The sequence below is a fragment of the Pagrus pagrus genome (assembly GCF_965226575.1).
Source record: "Pagrus pagrus genome assembly, chromosome: 4".
In the NCBI taxonomy this organism is placed as follows: domain Eukaryota; kingdom Metazoa; phylum Chordata; class Actinopteri; order Spariformes; family Sparidae; genus Pagrus; species Pagrus pagrus.
Window position 1 is genome coordinate 23,643,729 of NC_140188.1, and position 18,689 is coordinate 23,662,417.

General features: G+C 40.7%; 2 protein-coding genes across 3 annotated transcripts; both read right to left on the reverse strand.

The window, feature by feature from the left end:
• Positions 1 to 29: 29 nt before the first annotated feature.
• Positions 30 to 9,954, reverse strand: fam118b (family with sequence similarity 118 member B). Of its 2 annotated transcripts, none has more exons than XM_084350915.1 (8): positions 9,762 to 9,954; positions 8,786 to 8,875; positions 8,312 to 8,564; positions 3,972 to 4,199; positions 2,335 to 2,463; positions 1,829 to 2,126; positions 1,190 to 1,255; positions 30 to 897 (listed from the first exon to the last, which is right to left on the reverse strand). In XM_084350915.1, exons 2-8 carry the CDS (start codon positions 8,866 to 8,868, stop codon positions 884 to 886), a joined length of 1,071 nt encoding a protein of 356 aa, XP_084207041.1. In that variant the 5' UTR covers positions 8,869 to 8,875; positions 9,762 to 9,954; the 3' UTR covers positions 30 to 883. The 2 variants fall into 2 exon arrangements, with proteins under 2 accessions (XP_084207041.1, XP_084207040.1); XM_084350914.1 differs by having other exon boundaries at positions 9,428 to 9,954.
• Positions 9,955 to 11,233: 1,279 nt separating this feature from the next.
• ilvbl (ilvB (bacterial acetolactate synthase)-like) lies at positions 11,234 to 18,457 on the reverse strand. The gene is made up of 14 exons (XM_084350942.1): positions 18,024 to 18,457; positions 17,311 to 17,512; positions 16,760 to 16,887; positions 16,388 to 16,638; positions 16,026 to 16,125; positions 15,789 to 15,886; positions 15,440 to 15,576; positions 15,184 to 15,318; positions 14,897 to 15,011; positions 14,440 to 14,609; positions 14,070 to 14,140; positions 13,893 to 13,964; positions 12,769 to 12,874; positions 11,234 to 12,620 (listed from the first exon to the last, which is right to left on the reverse strand). The coding sequence occupies exons 1-14, from the start codon at positions 18,135 to 18,137 to the stop codon at positions 12,442 to 12,444; spliced, it is 1,878 nt and encodes a 625-aa protein (XP_084207068.1). The 5' UTR covers positions 18,138 to 18,457; the 3' UTR covers positions 11,234 to 12,441.
• Between the last annotated feature and the right edge of the window lie 232 nt (positions 18,458 to 18,689).

Consider the following 18,689-nt stretch of genomic DNA (forward strand, 5'->3'; position numbering starts at 1 on the left):
TATTAGGCATGCAAACACAACAGGACAAATGGGATACCAAAAGCTTTATTTTGAAAATAGTACTCATAAATACTATGTCAGAAAACACATGCAAGTATTAAAAATACAAAAAAGGCTTACAAAGAACATTTTCAGCACAGAAGTGACCAAAGTGATTGCTACTGGCTGAGTGCCTCTCTGCTATTAAAAACATCTTCTGAGGACAGAATCATAATGTGTTTGCAGATCAAGTAACCATCTACCACTGACAATCATTCCCACCCATCCTCATTCCTGACCCAGTAGTGTGCAAATCAAGTTTTCCTGGTTTCAGGGTTGAGCACAGATAAAATCCTTATGTATCAACACAAGACTGTTTTCAGTTAAGAGCATGTGATGTGCATTATGGCTTGCACCCAGAACTTCTCTCGCAGGGGTAGGCAGGTCAAGCTGATGCAGTTTGTCTTGGTGCGTTCTTGGAAATCCAAATCCATACAGTGAATCAATGCAACACAGTCGACCTCTGTCAGTGGATTCGGATCGATCATTTTTGTCAAGATAAAGTGAGAACATACCATTCAATCATTTGCAAAACTTTTCAAGTCTTTCTAATGTAGCTTCTCAAAAGTTGAGCAACATTTCAGTACAGTAAAGTGGGACTGTGAGGTTGGGTATTGGTGTTGACAGTTACTTTAAACATCTCCTTTCCCTTTTAAACAAGAACTGATAGAGGAAAATAAAAGACACCTGTAAAATACTGACAACGGCTGTTAGGTCTCCCACGGCCCTTAGTGTTCCTGGATTCCTAAATCCATTGAATGAAATCAGACTTGAGTACTACTCAAAGTAGACTGATCTCGTGCTGTGGAGGAAAATGACTGATACTGATCCCGACTTCTGTCTGTCAAGAATGATAGTCTGGGGCAAAAAGAGAAGGAAGGGACATTTGAGAAACATAAAGCATCAAGGGAAATGTTGCCACTGACTGCCATGCATGCAATACTGCAAAGTCAGTTACATCTTTGTGTAAAGGAAATACCAGCAGGTCTTTTTGATACTGAAAATCAAGAACAGACTTGAGTTTTCTATCTACCAGCATGCAGTAGGAAAACAAAGAGTCCTGGACAGTGTTTTATTGTATGATTCTGCAAATGTCTCTTGCCAAGCGGCCACAGCCTGAAGTCAGAGAACAGAAGCATTCAGTCCTAACCTTGAAGGAGGCTTTTCTGTGTGTTAAAGCCGTTTTGCTGCTCCTCCCCATTTTGTGAAGGGGATCCTGCAGGAAAAGATAAAAAAAAATAAGACAATTATAAAATGCAGGCTTCCAAGAAAGAGGCTGGCAGAAAATATAGGACTACGGTCTAGGGATATTGCTAACAGCTAATTTTTCTGATGCTTAACAAAACCTTTTATGACGTTTAGACACGTCTATTAGTGTCAGAGACAAAAGCAGGAAATGAGAAAATTGAGCACAATTTATACTATACAGGTAAACACTGAATGTTTCTTCAGTTCCTTTAATATTGCAAGATATGGCATTTTTGGACATTTTTGTTTCCAACATATCTCAGGAAATAATGCACCGTGGGCCTTGGTGCAGGAATGCGCTCTTTTGAGTGTCATTCTATTACGGCAATATTATAGTATCGTGTGGCTGTGGAACATCTTGGATGCAACAGTTAATTTGTCATACGCAAAAGTTAATATTCCTGCATGCTGTTTAATTAACTCATCAGTAATAGTAGTTTAAGATGAAAGATACGATAAGACAAGACAAAATGATATGAACCTTCAGCTGATGGGACAACAGACACATAAATGAACTGTGATTGACTTTAGTCCTCCTTACCCCAGCCGTTGGTAGACACGTCACGGTTGCAGATCTCATTGGCCAGTCTCTCGAAGTACTCAGGCAGGTCGCCGTATTCGTCTCCATAGGAGATGACCTTGATGCCCTTGTCAAGCATGTTGTCACGTAGCTTCTTGAACTCACCCACATCCTCCCGCCGCACAAGCATGAAGTGTTCCAGGTCCGACTTGTGTTTGACCGCCTCCAAGAACAGAGCCTGGAAGGTTGTGTCGTCTACCGTGCGCCCGCAGCCAAGAAACACGAATGATTTGGTCTCGTACAGCTTCTGGATCTCACGCTGTTGAAACCAGTGGTAATGTATGTCATCACACTGATACGTATGCTACCATTTCAAATGTGTCAAAGTGCATGGATAGAGGCAATTTGGTACTACTACCTGCACTTCTCTAATATATTACCATAACGTGCCATATAATTTACACTTTTAGTAAAGAGTCTTTGCAGAATAAAGTCATTTATCAGAATCATAACCAGTAGTGACTCACCATAACCTCAGTGTTCCTCAGTACATTCTGGTATCCAGCAGGGTGCAGTACAATACCACTGGGGTTGGTGTAAACACCGTGGATATGCAGAACACTTAACCTCCGTTTCTCCTGAGCCCACTCCAACACCTAGACGCACACACACACACACACACACACACACACACACACACACACACACACACACACACACACACACTTAACAGTCCATTGCACTCAATCCTGTTCTGGCTGGGCAGGGAGTAAAATCACTGAACAGCAGTGAGAGGATATTAGCCCTGATGGAGACAAGGTATAAATACCAGGACTGAGAGGCAGAGCGATGGGTCTCTCAGAAAACTCTGACCAGTTCTTTCAAACGTGTTCAATTTAACGAATATTCAAACTAACTTAAAATCAGCTGGGACATAAATTACACAACTAAACAGCTGACATTCTGTGGAGAAACTGGTCCAAAGTTAAACAATCTAGTTTTACTGGTAAAAAGCACATGCTTCCCCTTCAGTGATATCTTAGGCCAAAAGCAAATATTGTTCAATCTATAAAATTCGACAGCAGCTGAGTAATGGCTAGAACTTTAACCTTTCTCCACCTGTCAAGAGACAAAAGGCTCTTTCATGTCAAAGCATTATCTATTTTCCTCCAAAACCAGCAGACAATGAACTACACAAGATGGACAATGTTGTAGGTGCAGCTCTGACGGTAAAGTGAGTGAGTTTCCACAAACGCTAAGAGGACAACATACCATTCAGGCCGATTTACTTGAAAACTCCCACTCCGAGACAATCACCAACTCTGGTTTGGTTGAAATAAACCCTTAATCCACACTGGTAGAAAAGCGAGAATATTTCACATTATTGCACTGAATTCAGGGTTTATTTCAACCAAACCAGGGTTGGTGAACACTGGAACAGTGGAAAGACAAACTAAGGTAGGTAGTGAGTTTTATTTTGTTTCTTGTCGAGTTCGAATTAAGAATGTTTTACAATGATAAAATTACTGTTTCTGTAAATGGAGTTTGGTGGATTTAGCGGCAAGAGCGACATAGCTGCTGTTTCCAGATAAACAACAAGAATTTTACTCTTGAATATAAAGGTCTTTCTCTGTAGGGATCATTACAGTTATCTTGTCAGACACTTGGAATAACAATCTCAGGCTGTCGGAGGCAAAACGAAGCAGGATTTGTGGACTTTCTATGACAGTTGAAGTGAGGGCTGCCAGTAGTCTTGCTCATGCCCACGACAAGACGATCTCCAAAGGCACCCCAGTTGTCGGAGTATTTTAAGACCCTCTGGGCCAACCCATGACCCAGGGCTCCGGACACTGACCTGAATTGGTGTTTCCCAACTGTTGGTAGCCCTGGTTGACATTGACCAGACGGATTATGTTGCAGCCATTAGAGCCCGTGTCACCACGGAGGTGATCTAGTTGGACCAATTCCAACATTTTTTCTACTACTTATTTACACACCAACATATGTAAACATAGGGCCTAGGTCTAAAACTACTGGAATTCCCCAATAGGACTTGCTTCACTGCATGCTTAAGTGACCTTTGCTCTCATCTGAAAGAGCTGACTGAATGCGTTGTGACAGGAAAGATCAATCAATTCCATAACATAATCTAAGTACTGTTTACCTTCTTCTCATCTGTCAGGTCCAAAGACTCCAGTTTGGTGCCCTGGTGGGCTGCATAGATCTCCAACAGGTTGTCAAAGTTAGTAGTGAGGACCAGTGCACCACTCTCCATTAACTGTAGTACTGAGCGCAGTAGATGTTTGCCTGCATGCTCCATCTTGCACTCCAAATCATCAAACACCTCGTACAGACAGTCCTTGAAGAATGTGGATCGCACATTGCCAGTTCTCTGTATAAACAAATACATAAATGTAAATAAATAAATGACAGGAAAAGCTAGGAATAATGATGTGTTGGGTAGTAGAACTGCAAACTACTGTACATGCCAGGAATGATCCAATTGGGATACTTTTCAATTGTTTTGTAGGTCTGAAATGTCAGATTTCAAGTTTAAATATAATTAATACTTTGATAACAAAGTACACTGAATGTACAAGGATAAGATTTGGTGATGTCAGAATAAATACCTTGATGAATGACTATGTTGTATGTGAATGACTATGTACTTTCTGACAAGTACAATTTCGTCAAGACTTCATACAGTGTCATATGGACTTATATCATCCTACTTATACTTGATGATCAATCGTGAGCCAAGTACCTTTGGATGGTACTGAAAGCAGTATGATAACAGCCAGAGAGGAAGCGCAGCAAACAACCAGCAGCATGGTGATCTAGTGTGCTAAGATAAAGTAAATCTTGCAAAAAAGTGATCCCTGGGGCACTGATCCCAATGCTGGTATGTGTCATATTTAAATTAAGTACATTTGGGCTGTGAAGAACCGTGGCAAGGTGAGACAGCTTTTTTACCTAGAGCCCTGCCTTTTCACAACAAACAAAAAAATTGCTGACTGTCCTCAAATCTGCTCCAGTTAGTTGAGTCTTAACACAAGAACGGTCAAATTGGAGAAAAACTAAATCTGCACTCTTTGTTAACACAGATGAGTATTTACACTGTTTAAAACCTAAAACTGCTATCTAATGCTGTGTGCACCTACTAAAGACTGATTCATAAAATAACCTGTGGCAGAAATGATTAGGAAAGAATAAGAAGTCGTTAGATATAATTTGGCATATTACTCGTTTGATCAAAACGTGACATTACTCTGAGTTTCCCCACTGGAACTTGACATTTCCAGATTTAGAGGAACTAGCTTGTTTATCCTGTTTGAACATGAGCAATGTTACTGCATTCGCCTTGGGGGGAAGTATACAAATTAAAATAGCGCAGGTCAGTGTCAAATTTTTAGAAGTGTGATTCCAAGTACAATTTCACACAGCAAACTTTTTTTTGTACAGTTTTACTTATCATACCATGTGACCTGACTTGGTGTGTATCACGTGTCTTAAAATAAATGTTTCCATTTGAACTGAGATTGAGCAACGGCTTAATGATGTTTTTTCATTTTGTGTATATCATAATACTAGAATACACATGGTTATATACCATATATACCAAGATGCAAATGTGCCAAATTACTATCCTTGAAGAGGAGCTTGGATCCAAACTTTAGTGCTAACTATTCCTATAGTCATGTTTTAACATGCTTCCCAACATGACTTCTCTTTGACGCTGCTCTTAACCGAACTTCCAACAGGCATGTTAAGTGCTTCCTACTCTCAAGTGAGACTTCAGGGGTGTGTCGAGTGCGCATTGGTTTTCAAAATATCTGCTCAAGGGAGTTTTTGTTCTGTATCAAAACATCACCCTCTCTGAACCTGTCCGCAGCCCCTAAAGTAGCAACTCACATATGACCTGAGTCCGCTAAGAGATTATGGGCTGTGACTGCCAGGTCTGAGTCTCAATCTTACCTGGCAGAGCCTGTTGTAAAAAAAAAAGAGAAAAGAGCCAGGTGGCTAAGAATAGCAAAGAGTAGAGCAGAGATGCAGTGACCAAGGTGATCCTAGCGCAGGGAAATGCTCCGCTGACTTCCAGAGATTACAGCTCTAATGGGCTAAACAGCAGGAGTCATTTCGACAGGACGAAGCTCATTATCCACATCTAGTGTCTTCAGCACCTATCCTGATCGCCTGTCCTTGGACTGTCTCAGGACTTATGTAATAAGTGCAAGTAATTCTAAACATCTATCCTGAAATAATAGATTACGTCTCATTAACATATTTTATACATTTTATGCTAGCTCTGTGGACATGCAAAGAGCACAAAATAGAACAGACTGCCTCAAAAGATTGTCGTCTTTCACAGGTCGACTGCTACTGGAAAATGCCTGTAATACAGTGAAACGAAGATCAGAATCCTTGATCTTCATCCAAGGAAAGTTGTGATTAATTTCACTATGACTGTTTCCTTATTCAGCAAGGTGCATAGAGGGATTTAAAAATCTTAGATTATCACCAAAAGGACCATCAACAGATTATTAAATGTTCCCACCACTGACCCTGTGGAACACATTGCTTATATTTCTTGCCTGGTTTGAGCAAATAAACTGGTCAGCAAAGTTGTAATTAGCCTTGTTTTTTCCAAGGTCAAAGGTGTGAGAGGATTTAAAAGAAAAACAGCTTCTTTGAGTTTTAACTTCAGATTACCCTCATTACCAGACACTGCATGCCTGCTATAATCGGGCTGATAAACAATTCCATGGAAAGTGGGTTAAACTCGCACAGCCTACTGTTAGTGGAACTGACAACATAACACCCTCATACTCTTCACGTACATATTGTCTCATATCATAACGCTATGATTCTCTCTTGAGGAAATTATTTTTCTTGGGTCAGAGGTCATCAGCTCAGGTCTAGTGCTTACATGTGTGCTTAACTGGAACACTGACAATATTGCAGATGAGGTTTTGTTAATTGAGTCACTACACATTCACACGCTCTTCTGTTAGTTGCTGCATACTTGCTGTTTGGGTTGTGCTTCAACTCTGTCTGACTGGAAAATCTGGGTTGGGGGGCTGCTGGTTCACATTATTCTATGCTTGTTTTTTTTCCTCAGCGTGCTACAGCCTGCTGTGTCCGTAGCCAACGGCAGTGGGCTAGTGTCTGCACGACTGTGGATTGAAAAAAAAAAACCACGATGGATAAAGCCATAAAAGTGCTGTTTGTTCCCTTTGACAGGCTGAGGGCTGAAACAAAGCGTGTTTTATCAATGTCAAAGGTGCGATGAGACATGACTAACACAGGAGGCAAACGGTATTAAGGCTCCCATCTGTCAGCCCTGCTCCAGACTAGACCGGTCCAAAAGAAAGAGAACTGAGTTATATGGAAAGCCAAAAATGTCTTTATTAGTTCCATTTTTTGCAATCTCTAACTATCCAGTTAGTTTGCAGCTGCATGGTTGGTTAAAAATGTAGAATCAGTGTTGTCTCACTCAAAATGTATGACTTTCTCTTAATCACTAGGGAACATTTAAAAATGTTTTGCCTCTGTGGTGATATTGGGCTTGTAAAAGCTTGTCAGATGACACCGCTGAATTCTAAGGAAGAGACTGCATGGAGGTACGAATTGAAATTGTTATGTAATATGATCATCGTGCACCTTTATTTGCAAATGGGGATGTCACACTACAGAATTGGTGGTTCAAGTCTGACATCTCATATATGATGCCCAGCTTGTTGTATTTTCATTTCACTTTGGAAAACTTATAATTATCTTAATGTGTATGCATAAGCTATAGCTGACAGCAGATGACAAGAACAAAATGAGCACCAGACTAAATAATAGGAATATTTAGAAGCTGCCACTGATCCACTAAACAGCTTTTGGAAGTTCTTTCCAATGTAGCTGCTGTTTGCTGATAAGTGGCAACTAAGATTGCCCACACTAGCCTATAATCTTGGCTTTGTGCATTACTCCCTAGTACTCACCGATGAAAGCTTAACCTGTATGGACATTCAGTTATTCAGTTTCAGTATTTTGGACAAAGAAAACCAGTTCAATGCATGTTTGTATGTTGTATATGCTGTTAGCCCTGATTAAGGAGGGAAAGGGAGAGTAAAAGAATAAAACACTCAGGGTTCAGCTTGCCTGCCTTCTTCAGGTGTTTGTTTTTTTTTTCCGAGGGAGCCCTGAGGAAAGCACTGGTTGTAACTGAGAAAGATAAAACAGTCTCAGCCTCACATCACCTGACTAAAAACTTGGTCTGTATTGACCAAAATTGATTTCTAAGAAAAAGCCCCACAAACAAGCCTGTTGTCATCAGCTGTGCCTCTTAAAGAGATAAGACTAAGATGCCTTATCTCAATCCATGAAAATGTCCCTGGCTGAGGAAAGGACAGTGAGCTGGCAGTCTGTCTGCCCACGTGTTTGTACATGTGTGTCAGGGTGGTGTACAAAGGAAAGGAAAGAAAAGGAAAGGAAAGGAAGAAGGCTGAGGCTTACCGGGGAAAGTTTCTGAATGAGGTCATGGGCCACATGCACCAAATTCTTATCTTCCTGCATGTGCTTCTGGAAACGCCGACTTTCCTCCTCCTCTAGCAGGTCAAAGTCATTGGCTGCATCGAGCAAGGCCTGGATGAGGCCCTTCCAGGAGCGGAGCGCAGGGACCTGAGGGGCCACTGCAGAGCTTACCCCCGTGCCAATCACAAGGACCAGCTCAGGGGCTCGCTTGGTCTTCAGGCTGGGCAGCAGTTTCCTTTGGGGCAGGCAGAGATTGAGTGACGATGGTTCCAAAGATGATGTTTCCCAAATCCTTTCAACAGCATGAAGGTTAAACGAACTATTTTCAAGCACACTTATGTGCAGTGTGGAACTAAAACCTACCTTTATTTAGGACTGGCAAAAATGAGGAATTCAAGGAAACAAAGATATTAAATATTCAAAGCTGTACACAACACTAATTCATGCAGGCTGTACCTGGGCTTTTTTGCATTTGAGTCTGCATCCTGAGAGTCAGCTGCAGGTCTCTTCTCTGTTTTCACTGCAACAATGGAGGCCATTCAGCTCCTGTAAGAGAAACATGATCAACCACGTGCTTACACTGATAACTACTTCAGCTCACAATAAGCAACACAATACAACAATTTTCTCGGTATGAGAGGTTGCTACATGCATATTGACTATCTTTGAACGACCTCGACATCATGTTGGACTCATGTCATACAGGACATTACAAGATACATATTAATACAGGTCAGACTTGTCACGTTTAACACTGTGTTTATCATTTTGCAAACAGGAAATCATTTATTGTTTTCAAGCAGACCACACACCCTGTCTGATGATGACATAGGCTGTTAGTCATTACAGAAGCACGACCTACAGTAAGGCTGTTGTTTCAGGAAACTGTAACAGACAAGGTGACGTTAGCTATTTTTGTTGACTAACACAGTCTCTTTGCTTGCTAATGTTTCTCACTTCAACATAAAGCCGATGCCTCACCCTGCCATTTAGCGTTAGCATTTAACCCAGTCCACGTTTTCAATACCAACATTCAGTTCTGGAGACACAACTACCAGTAACATTTCACACAACAGACACGCCGTTACCATTACTCACCTTGATATCGGTAAGTTAATGCCCAGTGTTTATTCCTGTTCAGGTGGTAATCCTTTTGATTCGAAGTCAGCCAAAGTCGTCTCTGTATTTACTTGAGTCACGTTAAATAGCTCGGAAATTGACTTGGGTTCGGTGCGTTTAGCTTTATGACGGTGTAATGCTAACCTGATAGTAACTTCACGCCAAGAGCCAGCTGGTACTGTGCCACCAGAGCATACGGGACGAACAAAGCCCGGCTGACGTTAACTAACAACTAGCGTTAAGCTAACGCAAGTTTGAGATCTGCTTTGAGCTAGGTTAGCTATCTCCGAGGTTGTTAAAAGCACAAACCTACCTGTATTTTACTTGTCATTCTGAGGGTAGAGTAATTAAAGTGGTATGTATCTGTTGTTAACTAATTTACTTAGCTAAAAAGAAATCCCCCTGTACCGTTATACACCAGCAATGCTCTCGACTCTCCCGGCTTCACTTCCACACATCGCCCGTCTATATGTAAGTTTTACTGAGCTGTTGAAGTCACCGCCTGTGGTGATGTGCGCCCGACCTCATGATGCCTTCAGGTGCTGTACGAATAACTGCCCATAGCACTTACTGTCCCGCGTGGAAAATGTGTCAGTAAGGCAGAGTGGCGAAACACAACAACACAGACACCACATATTACACTCAACCATGAGTAAAACTGTATGATAAGACAGCAGCGCCGTGTAATAATCTGAATTTTCGTGCCATTTTCTCGTCATGATCAAGCTTGTTTCAGTACAATAACGTAACATCCTCCCTGACATACGAATATTAAACGTAATATGGTTCATAAATCAGGCTACTGTATTATTCAGTATAATTGATATGCATATATTATTGCACACAGCAACAATGCATTTATTAACAATTCAAAGCTAGGAAGGGGAAATTTACAAGGAGCACTTGAAAGCAGCAAATGCTAAAGTCTGTCTGACTTGGTGACGTCGATCAGAGAGGCTAAACATCAACAATCTGAAGGACTGTAATCTGCTCACACAGCTGTTGCAATGCACGTTATGCACTATAACATTAATGCAACGATTGCAGCCTTTTGTGTAGAGCCGCACTTTTCACTTTATAATGGAGCTTCATTTGGATATCTGTATGCAAATATGCAATATTAGATTAGAAATCAACCAGTAAGTCTTTATGTCCAAGGCCTCATTAGTATACAATATGAATAACAAAAACAATAAAGACATTCAGAAACTTTCAGCAAGGCCTTGTTCACGCTCACTTTGCTTCTTTATTTAAATTCCAGAGCCTCCATAATTGAGAATAATACCAGACTTTGATTTCACTTGATCAATCACTCAAATCACTGTTGTAGTCATGTTGGCTTTCATGGATACACACAACAGCAGATGTTTTCCCAGATGGCCTGTTTTCTCCCAATACATGTGGTTTTTCCTCATAACTTATGCTAAGCAGGAACACGTCAGCATAGACTGCCTCAGGAAATCTACCACTAGCCTCTGCCATCTCCTGTTCAAAATGAAAACTGCATTTTTGAAATTTTAATTCTCAAGTGTTTTCTGTGATGTAAACAGTGTATGTGTTGTTAATTGTACCAATAATAATTACATACAAATGTGCTAAGGCTCATGTCAAGTTGATTACACACTGTAACTGTAGAATCAGGGATATAGAAATGAGTTCTGATTAGATTGCGTGGTCGCAGTCACTGAATCGTTATAAAAAATAACTAGGTGCTTGAATCTGTAAAATCAAACAAAAGCCTACAATACAGTTTGTGCTTTGATCTTTCATAAGCAAACACATTACTTGTTTTTTTTTTCCAATTTATTTGAGAATCTGTCCAAATTAACATTTCATGATCAAAAGGGCGACATACCTCCCCCAAATTACCAAATAAAACATCAATATATATTGGAGTGAGATGATCCACACATGTGTTCACCTGGTGAGTAAATAAGTTAGAATTATAGTGCAATACATATTGTGTATAGGCATATATTAAATGATAGCCCACATCAATGCATACAGGTTAGTATTAAATATCATTTAAATACATAACTGAATCAGCAGACACATTTTCAATATATACATACCAATGTATTCCAAGACACAATCAAACATTGAAAGGCATACCGTTTGTCAATCTTCAACATTCAAAAAAAAAAAAAAAAATTCTATTCAACATGTTTTTATCCCAAATAATCGACCGATTAGGAACATTACAGCTGTAAGATTTCACGTATCCTCATAATAAAAAGACTCCGTGTTCATTTGATAACAGGAGAAAAAGGCATACTGGTCACATTTCATAACTTAAACCAATGCACTCTCTCACAAACAATTTCAGTCACTGGTTTATATTTGCAAGAAATATCTAAAGTTACAATAGGCTGCTTGGAGTTCAAAAATCTGAACCCAAGCTCCTTAAGAGGTAAAATCCCTAAGCAAAAGCAAGTTTTCTTACTTTTCATTGTTTCCCTTCTTAAAATGCAGCAATTAGCTGAGATAGCACAACATGAACCTGAAAGTAGCATGAAGCACAACTAAAGCTTTAGTTTATCGGCTGGCAGATCTGGAGCTATTGTATTTTGACTTAAGTAGAACTTAATAGTTAATAACCAAAATAAATGTATGATAACAAATTAGGTAGCTATGCGTTGTAATCATTGTTATAAATGCTGGTTTATGAACAGTCACCCTTTGATAATGAAATATCAGTCATGACTCTGCAGATGTGTTACTGGTAGGATTCTTGACTCACCTGATGAGGAAAGTAAGCGATATTGCAACTGACTGCTCATAAACTCTTAAAGAAGATCTGCATACTTTAAAGTCATTTCCTCGCAACAAAGTGAAATATGGCTTTAAGGGCACAAAGGATTAGCATAGGTCTGGTCAGTGCTGAGTATCCAACAGTATCTTCTTCCTATAACCCTTCATAGAGCCTGACAAGTCTATGAAGAGCCAAAGGGTAATGGAAGAGGACTGCACTGTTTTAAGAAATCACAGCTGCTCTATACAGAAATAGAGCCCTCTCTAAAGTTGGTCTTCCCTATGAGAACATTGAGAAGTACAGCCTTGCCCTCCTGGCTCTCCCTCTGAGCCTGTTTGACGATGTCGCTTAGCCTGTCCTCGTCCTCACGCCCTACAAGGTAGCCTTTACCACCGTAACCGTCTGCCACTATATGATAATCTGCAAAAAGGAGAAGAAAATATGCCAGTTGGTATCTGCCCAGTCATCACACATAAATATACATTGACTTTGTTCACAGTGTGGGTTATAATCTGTCCATATTGAAGCTATCACAGCAGCTAAACAACATCCTGTGCAGAAAATGTACCTGTAAATGCAAGGCCGCACGCCACGTTGCTGCCGAGTATGGGAACCTGCTCTCTGGATATCTGACTCCAGCATGCATCATTTCCCACCAGAGCTATAACTGGTGTCTAGGAACAAACAGGATAAAATGAGGATTATCAGAAGAAGACAAAGAGAAAACATACGGCCATCAACTAAGCTTCTTAACAGCCTGAAATGAATGCGATGGTTCTGCATATGGAAATGAATGTACATTCATGACGCCAGCTAGTGTATGGATGTATGCGAGTGAATGGATCGATGAATGAAGGCTGTGATAGAGTGCTGGGATGTGTGACTGAACCTATATTTATGACAGAATGAATGTTTTGGTAGGTTAACATGGTGTTATGGTGAGGTGATGTGATGCGAATGCTTATGTGAACGCTTGTGTGGATATATATTTATGGCAGTATATGTGTAGGTTCATCCAGTGTTTGTCTGTGTCTATTCCACCACTGTCCTAACCTGATGTACGTTGTACTGCATGTTGTTTTTTATGTATTTTATGTCTGTTTTGTGTTGCAACTTCTCCCTATCTCCGAGACAAATTTCTCCCTGGTGGAGACCAATAAAGTAACCTTAACCTTAACGTGCAAAGAGAATACTTTTAGTGATTTTTTTATTGCAGAAAAGTCTATAACAGTATGCCAATCTTCTGTATAAAGTAAATTCAGCATTACAGCTGTTAATTATAAATAAAATTATAATTACGTAATGTTTCCTATAGACAACATCTGTGGTAGTGATCAATTACACAAAAACTATGATACAAAACTGCTGCCTTTCCTTTATATAGGATGTGGACATGAGTGACTGACTGACTGATATCACACACACATACAAACATGATATGTCCACACACAGGTGTTTTTTCTCATTTTGACTAATTAAACATCTCCTAAGGGACTGTGTTGGCATGTGACAACTGTTCTTTATTGACATCTATGTCACTCTCCTGTTGCACTTGTTCAACCAGAATAACTTATACTAGTATTTTTCTTATTGGTATGTTGCGATTGATACTGGCACATGCTTTACATTTGCTATACTGCACGTTTATTATGGACGATAGAAGAGTGCAAATGTTGTGATCAGTGATTTTACCTTATGTCTAGTGAATGTGTCATACTCTGCGACACTGTATCCTAAGGAGCCGTCACCATAGACTATCCACACCTGAAAAGCACACAAAGTAGCATTTAATTCATAAAGAATGAACACTGATCAAAAGACGATCAGACGGAGCACTTTTAGAAATAAGGAACTAAATCAATACTGTACTTCAGATTCAGGCCGGCACAGTTTTGCCCCCAGGGCAAATCCTCCTCCAACTCCCAGGGTCCCAAAGGCTCCTATACATACAAGAAACAGTAACGTTATCTTCATATGACTGCAAGGAAGCATGATTAACCTCAGAATACATTGCTATAAGACAGACTTGTGATTATGTAGGACTCGACTCACAGTGTTTGGTGCACTGCTGTAACCTCTTTATATGGCAACAAAAAGACAATAAATCAACTGACTTGAAATCATTATTTCTTTTCGCTGACATAACACTCTCCTCTCACATGTTAATAGTCAAACATCCACTGCTTTAACCACAACAGCTCTTCATAAAATAATTGTTGTTTGGTCTCAGAGATCTAACCTGGATCTAGCCAACGCATAGGTCCTCTTGGTCTCATTATGTAAGCAGCACTTCCAACAAAATCGCCCCCATCGGCAACGATGATGCTGTCCTCTGACATCAGCTCATCCACACAGTGGAGGACTTTCAAGGGATTTAAGTGATGGTCGGTCTTCTCATCAGCTTTAGCCCTGGAATAAAAAAAACCTCCAGTTTATGTGATGGATAAATAATTTTGTAGTCAGAGTTGTATTTGCATTTGCATTTGCATTAACATTACATGAATTGATGTGTTTGCTTTCTCGTTATTAGAGATCAAACTAATCAGGACCTTTTGTCTTTTTTATAATAATCATGACTAGACTGTAAGATAAGAGGAAATTTGTCCTGGTGACACTGATGGTTTTTCAATATACTGTATGCTGACACATAAACACACAGAACAGGGACCAGGGATCAACACCTCAGCTTACTGTACCTGTTTGCATTTTCTTTGGTCAGATCTCCTGCTTTGAGGCTCTGAGGCCATTCCTCTGGACAGCGATGGCCCTTCAGGCCTTTGGAAAGCCGCAATAAGAATGAACCAGCATCACCTAAAATAGACAGATATTTTTAATGTCACAATGCTGAAACAATATAATACAGACTTTATGGTAAAAAGGATTTTTTTAAATGGCTTTTTCTTCACTAATCACTGAAGATTTACAATGATACATTGTTACTTTAATTGTGATCATGCATCAAGATCGCAGCTTGTGAACATACCCTGGATTGCTACAGTCGGTTTCCAGAACATATCAGAGTTTTTCAGCAGCTGTGTCTTATCTCTGTTCACAGTGATGATCTTACTGCGTCTGTTGAGAACTCTGCCGTAGCTGAGCCTGAAGTCACACACAGTGCCTGCAAACAAAACACCCCGTCTTAACATTTCTTGAGCAGTTCTGGCTAGCCTGTGGCTATACTGGCTACTTTGAAAATACAGTAAAATATATGGGATTAAGACCGTTTGTCTGGGTCTGACCTGCTAAGAGCACCAAGTCTGCATCCTTCAGAGCATCTCGTCTGTTCTGTCTGATGTGGATGGGACTGTCTTTACCCAGCATGCCACGGGACATGCCCCCTAGAAAGCAGGGGATGCCCAAGTCCTCCAATGCCTTCCTATAGAGCAGGAAAACATTTTGATCAGATGAGCAACGCCACGTAAAAATAACCAAACAACACTTCAATGCTATCCAAAAGCCGCAGAGTAATTTCAAGTATTAAAATTTCTAGCATTGATAGTGAGCAACCACATAATCAAGAGTGCTGGAAAACAGGAAGACTTATATTAGAAAAGTAGAGAGGAGGGGGTCATAACAATTGTCTGTTACCTGATATTATCAACAGGTGTTGGGGGTAGTGTTGCTTGGCTTCCCAGCAGAATAACAGGTTTCTTGGCCCGACTCACCAACTCTATGCATTTTTGCACCTAATTTGTATTGAAGGAGAAAAAAAAAAGCAAAACATTTCAAAGTCTGGTTTCTTCATCTTAATATTGTACTGTACTGTAATATACTTAACTAAATAACTGTTACATCCACAGGTAACATCAAACCTCAACTTCTTACCTGATCGTCTGTGGCTTGTGGGATGTCAACAGGAAGCGGAGACACATCTCTTGTTTCCCAGGCTCCAGCAAATAGGTTCAAGAGGTGATTATTGAGGTACCTTACAAGGAATCAGACCATCACCGTCACATGAAAACACTTTATATGCAGAGAGAAAAGTGCCAAAGTTTAAGGTTGTGTAAAATATCCAGCTCAGACTCAAGCCAAAGATGTTTACAAGTTATCTGATGTAGACTTGTGGACATTCACTTATGTCTAACAATGCTACAACTCTCATATCAGTTCACTTGTTAAGTTGTTGACAGCATGACTTGTATTATAAATACACTAAATAACAAAGTGCAGTCATGCTGGTAACATACCATGTGACAATTTTTCCCATCAGGCCTTTGGGAGGGTTCTTCACTCCAAACTCTTTGGACACAAGATGGAAGGGATAGAGCGTATCGATGGGGAACTCTATAAAAACAGGACCAGGAGTTCCTGACTGAGCGATGGCCAGGGCTTTCCTGACAGTAGGCACTATCTCCCTGATAGTCCTGATGGAGGCACAGAACTTACACAGCGGCTTGAAGAGAGACATCTGGTCGATGTCTTGCAGCGCTCCTCTGCCCTGTACCACAAAGACAGTCGGTGGAGAGGTTAGACACCTGAAGATGAAGTATTTTGTTTTGTAATGTTATTCCACCTGCTCATAAATATTATAATGGCATTAGTATTTAAATCGACTCCACCTGAAGTAGTGTACCAGCAGCTCCTCCCATGAGCAGCAATGGAGATTCAGCCATCTGTGCATTCTTCACTGCTGTCACTGTGTTAGTGAGGCCTGGGCCGGCAGTCACTGCCGCTACACCAACAGTGCCTGGTGGGGAGACAATCAAGAACATATCAACCAACTCCAAAGAACACACTTATGACTGACTCAATGAACTATACAAGATACTGACAAGGTTGAATCTAAACTTGATACTATACTGGGGCCAATGGATCTTTGAACTGCAAACTCTAAACCTAATATTTATATTTATATTTATTTATTGTGTATTATTTTATCCCGTCTTTGTAAAGCACTTTGGGCTGCATCTTTGCATGAAAGGTGCTATATAAATAAAGTTATTATTATACCAGGGCCAATGTCATCCAGCCACGATTAATGCTGGTAGTTGTCAAACAAGTCAAGACGGCGGCACACCCAGTTCCTTTATCCTTCATGCCAGCGAACATGATGTGAGCTCAAGGGTCATACATTTTGGCTAATCTATTCTTGCTTTCTTCTTGTCTGCACCTGAGAGTCGTGCCACAGCATCAGCAGCGAAGACGGCAGTGGCCTCGTGTCTGGTGTCCACGATGCGGATGCCCATCTTCTCGCACGCCACCAGGATAGGTGAGATGTGTCCACCCACGAGGGTGAAAACGTACTTGACCCCATGGGCACGAAGCACCTCTGCCACACTCTCCCCGCCATGCCGTGGGCTCTTGGTCTCAGTCTGAAGGGAGACACAGGAGAGAATAAAAGTTAAGTCAGAGAGAGAGAGGAGGATGTTCTGATGATTCCTGTTGCTTCATGATTTCAGAGAATACACAAGGTTGTAAAAAAAGCTACCATAGATAACTATCAGTGTGAGGTGAAGGCCCCTCTAAAGGTCACCTGTGACACCATCTCTTCACGCCATTCATATTTCACAATAACCATATATTGTTCTGGCTTGCTGCAGTGGTGTGCCTGTGGGCTTTGTGCAATCCCACTAATAGCCTGAGTGATGTGATGCCCTTTGTGCTAGAAACCACAAGGCTGGTCAAAGTTTACATGAATGGAGTTCAGCTTACCTGTCACCTGTGGCAGCCTACAGTATACAGGTGATTCTCTCGCACGTGTAATGCATTACCTGGGACTGACCTGTGCAATGCTGCCTTTACATAAAACGCATGAGGAGAATGGAAAAGCAAAGCACGGAGGTCATAATAATTAACGTACAATGTTGAATTGTGACAACCTACCTTGTGAAACAACTGGTAGAGTAAGCCAAGTTTGTAGGCTGCAAACACAAGCCCTCCCACCACAATGCCAGCAGAGCATCCAAGAACGGTGCCAATGGCTCCAAATGACTCCATGTTAAGATGCGGAAGCACACCTGTATTTACAAAAAGTCAACTTAGCGCAACTTGATATGTAAACCTGCCCTTAACTGGTCCAGTTCAGCTCAGCAGCTGAGCTCGGCTAGGCTAAGATACTGTGGAGCTGCTCCTACAACCGCTATACTCCCATTGCTCAAGCCGTTATTTGACTGCACATTCACGGTGAAATTAGCTAATATAAAGTTACTGACGAAATGCTGTGAAGGACATGTAGCAGACTCTTCTGCAACTGACAGAGACGTCCAGTTTCCGCAATACCTGTGTGCCAACACAGGAACTTCAGCGGATATATTTACAAGTCGAGCTAGCTGGATGTACATGTGGAACTTCCGGGTATTATTTTCAAAATAAACTCAACAACGTGCTTATCAATAATTGCTTGTGTTTAGTTTTCACTGTACGCTTTCGCAAAACACACTCATGATAATATTATTAATATAGGCAATAATATCAGACTATTATATCAATACTATTGACGGCATTTTTTTCCTGCGCTAGCTAGTCTGACAAACGTTTTCCCTTTATTGT